The sequence below is a fragment of the Diaphorina citri genome, unplaced genomic scaffold, assembly GCF_000475195.1.
Source record: "Diaphorina citri unplaced genomic scaffold, Diaci psyllid genome assembly version 1.1 scaffold930, whole genome shotgun sequence".
NCBI lineage: Eukaryota > Metazoa > Arthropoda > Insecta > Hemiptera > Psyllidae > Diaphorina > Diaphorina citri.
In genome coordinates, this window is record NW_007378361.1 from 18,804 (window position 1) to 22,913 (window position 4,110).

The window sequence follows — 4,110 nt, forward strand, 5'->3', positions numbered from 1 at the left end:
CCCGAGACAGTCCTCTCATTTTCAACTGCCTGTTCAGGTCTCGCGAAAGGGGGTAACTTCTCAAGATTTGTTTGAGGGATTGAGGAAGTGAATGATTGAATATTGAGTGAGTAAGTGAATGAGTGAGTAATTGAGTGAGTCGCCGACTCGCTGAGTTAGTGAGTAAATGGGTGAGTGACTGAGTAAGTGAGTAAATGATTGAATAAGTGAGTGAGTAAATGGGTGAGTGACAGACTGACTGAGTAAATGGGTGAGTGAGTAAACGAGTGTGTGTGAGAGAGAGAGATAGAGAGAGAGAGAGAGAGAGAGAGAGAGAGAGAGAGAGAGAGAGAGAGAGAGAGAGAGAGAGAGGCTGAAATGAAGGAGCACAAATTAAATAATTAGAAAATATTCAGCCATATCTCGCCAAGTTAAAATAAAGGCTCTAAAGGCTAGAGGCCATATTCACTCTCTCTAAAGGCTAGAGGCCATATTCACTCTCTCTAAAGGCTAGAGGCCATATTCACTTTGAACATAAGATTCCTCAAATCCTCACTACTCGTAGAACAAAATTGACAAGCAGTTTAACGTTTTTCTTTGAACAAGGAATGAGAAGTGTAAAGTTCAGGATGAAAAGTCCTAATTGCAACACGTATGAGGGTTCTGGATTTGAGCAAGTTATCATTTTTCCAAAGCATCCTCTACTTCTATTCGACTTTGTAGTCCAATACTTCAGATGACAATGATGCTGAAGAGAGCGAGGGTAAGTTGACCATTTTCCAGGTTTCTGGTAGGGGGAAAAGGGGGTAACTTCTCAAGATTTGTTTGAGGGATTGAGGAAGTGAATGATTGAATATTGAGTGAGTGAGTGAGTAAGTGAATGAGTGAGTAATTGACTGAGTCGCCGACTCGCTGAGTTAGTGAGTAAATGGGAGAGTGACTGACTGAGTAAGTGAGTAAATGATTGAATAAGTGAGTGAGTAAATGGGTGAGTGACAGACTGATTGAATAAGTGAGTGAGTAAATGGGTGAGTGACAGACTGACTGAGTAAATGAGTGTGTGAATGTGAGAGAGATAGAGAGAGAGAGATAGAGAGAGAGAGATAGAGATAGAGAGAGATAGAGATAGAGAGAGAAAGAGATAGAGAGAGAAAGAGAGAGAGAGAGAGAAAAAGCAAGAAAGCGAGAGAAGATTTGGTAAATTGTTTTCGAGTTCAAATGTTGAAAGCCTCCCCTTGAACATTGCTTTACAGTCCCCCCCCCCTTGTTGGTATCAAAATGAAACCCAAAGTACAACTAGAAGCGGACATTGTATCCTCCAATCACAAAGGAGGAGTCGATCCATCGTCCTATCATAGAGGAGGAGTCGATGAATCGTCCAATCAGCGTACAAACCTCATCATCAACTACCTCCCGTACACCATGTCCTCGGGAGATCTGCACACCCTGTTCTCCTCCATTGGAGATGTCCGCACCTCCAAGGTCATCTCCGTGAGCGGCGAACATCGGGGCTACGGGTTTGTGGATTTCTTCTCCCCCGAAGATGCGGCCAGAGCCATCCGACAGTTGAACGGGCTTCATTTGGAACGCAAGACGATCAAGGTGTCTTACGCCCTTCCACCTGGACAACACAGGAAGAGTAACGAGAATGGAACTGTAGAGCATGGAGTTGTGAAGAATGCAAGCGAAGAAAATTGGTCTGCGGGGGACGAGGGTGAGGGGAAGTGGTCAGAAGAGGTGACCCCAACCGGAGAATCAACCGCGGGAGAGAAGGAAATGCCCGCGTTGGAGAGTTTATCCTTGGCGTGTCGTACGGATTCAGAAGTAGATAAGGAAGAAGGAAGACATGGAGCTTTTGGCAATGGAGAGGCAGGGGATATGCAGAATGGACGTCCTGAGGAGGATCTATGTTTTGAATTCAGTGGCGAACCCGAGAACACCACCTTGTGTCTTCCTCTGGCGTCGAACGCGGAGGGTTATCCTTCCTACCCTCCCGCACTGGGCAGCCAATATCTTCTTCACAAGTCCTCGTTCGTCAATTTCGATCCGGTCGGCTTGGACAGACATTGCATTCACGGGCAACCCCATGCAGCCCCGATAGATCCAGAGCAAGTCGCCCAGAGCGTCTACATGAGTTCGACCATTCTTTATTGGCCACCGCCCAGTCCGCGTGCCGAATGGTCCATCTACATCAGCAACCTCCGGCCGGAAGCAGTGGACACGGACCTGTGGCAACTGTTCGGTCCGTTTGGAGCGGTCAAGTCTGCCCATGTGGTGATGGATCGGCGGCAGAAGCAATGCAAGGGCTTCGGGTTTGTGACCATGGTGAAGTATGAGGAGGCGGCTGGATCTACATCAGCAACCTCCGGCCGGAAGCAGTGGACACGGACCTGTGGCAACTGTTCGGTCCGTTTGGAGCGGTTAAGTCTGCCCATGTGGTGATGGATCGGCGGCAGAAGCAATGCAAGGGCTTCGGGTTTGTGACCATGGTGAAGTATGAGGAGGCGGCTGTGGCGGTACAAACGTTAGACCGGTGCAGTTTGGATGGCAGAGTCCTCCAGATTGCGTTCAATCGGTACGACACGTACAACTCCCAGTGAGAGTTGTGTTGACCACCAAGAACATCGCGAAACGAGTATCCGCCAAGGTTCCCAAATGTGTCTTCGTGGATACATACCAGTGAAGCGTGTTGTTTTTATAAATATTTAGTATACCTGTCCCTGTTATTCTGATGGTGGGTTTCACCAATGACTTATTGAGAGATTTCACTAATGGAAAAAAATTAATGATCCAAAAATTAGTTTTTAATTAGCCAAAAAGGAGTTTTTAGTGATCCGAAAAGGAGGAGTTTTTGAAACTGCTGTTTGGACCATTAAAAACTTCTTTTTGGATGGTTAAAAAAATCTCCCATTAGTGAAATCCAAAAAACAATCAAATACTTTACAGGCAATTAAATAAGAGTGAGTTACTTTGAATTAAATGGTGTAGGTAAAAATATTCTGGTTGTACCTGCTTGATACAGGTTCTATGACTGGAGCATGTGAATCTAATAAAAAAGCATGCCACCTAATTATTGCACTGTGTGCACATGCAAATCACCTCTACCTAGGTCTTGACTATTATTGAGCACCATCAAAAATCAGGTACAAATGATTACCTGTCCAGTCCTTAATCATTGGTGAAACCTGAAATCCACCATGAATCGAGAAATTCAGCTCTCAAGTGTCTACTATTTATGTTGAGTATCTACCGTTCTACTGTATCTGCAGTTGGTATCCCCTATATCTGAAATTCTGGTCTTTAGCGACATAGTTGGTCCTTATTTTTGACTTCAACTACGACTTTGCTCAATGAGTGAAACAAATGGTCACTTTTTAATCATGGCAATTTTAAACAACAATTTTAAAGAGTTTAAAGTTCTGTTGAGTGCCTTTTGTCTTTAACTCAGGTAGGTAACTTTTCATGTTTCCTCTTCACTACATATTCATAAGGTCATGAGCAAATGTTTGATTTGGATATACTTAAGTAGGCCTGTACTAATCATTAGGTACATCAATGAGCCTAAAAGATCAATCAATCAGTCTTTTATGTATAAGGTAGAAGGCAGCCTACAAGTACAAGATCTCCACGAAAGTAAAGGTTAGACTTTTTTTTTTTACAATTTTATTATTATATTTCAAGTTCAAGAAATACCATTTTAAGGTAAAACACCCAGTCATCGACACCCTTAAGGATTTTTTCATTTTTAATTTGCTATAACTCGTCCATTTATTGAGGTAATTGTCATTGGTGAAATCTGAAATCCACCATGAATCGAGAAATTCAGCTCTCAAGTGTCTACTATTTATGTTGAGTATCTACCGTTCTACCATATCTGCAGTTGGTATCCCCTATCTCTGAAATTCCGGTCTTTAGCGACATAGGTAGTTGGTCCTTATTTTTGACTTCAACTACGACTTTGCTCAATGAGTGAAACGAATGGTCACTTTTTAATCATGGCAATTTGAAACAACAATTTTAAAGAGTTTAAAGTTCTGTTGAGTGCCTTTTCTCTTTAACTCAGGTAGGTAACTTTTCATGTTTCCTCTTCTCTACGTATTCATAAGGTCATGAGCAAATGTTTGATTTGGA

General features: G+C 43.0%; 1 protein-coding gene across 1 annotated transcript; it reads left to right on the forward strand.

The window, feature by feature from the left end:
- The first annotated feature begins 1,243 nt into the window (after positions 1-1,243).
- On the forward strand, positions 1,244-2,723 carry LOC103513142 (ELAV-like protein 1). Its single transcript, XM_008477954.2, has 2 exons — positions 1,244-2,319; positions 2,484-2,723. Exons 1-2 carry the CDS (start codon positions 1,258-1,260, stop codon positions 2,577-2,579), a joined length of 1,158 nt encoding a protein of 385 aa, XP_008476176.2. The 5' UTR covers positions 1,244-1,257; the 3' UTR covers positions 2,580-2,723.
- The last annotated feature ends 1,387 nt before the right edge of the window (positions 2,724-4,110 follow it).

Bases quoted from the DNA above. Each gene is read 5' to 3' on its own strand.
- LOC103513142 (XM_008477954.2), top strand. From the start codon at position 1,258: ATGAAACCCAAAGTACAACTAGAAGCGGACATTGTATCCTCCAATCAC. The intron at 2,320-2,483 runs GCGGCTGGATCT...AAGTATGAGGAG, and splicing joins CCATGGTGAAGTATGAGGAG to GCGGCTGTGGCGGTACAAAC.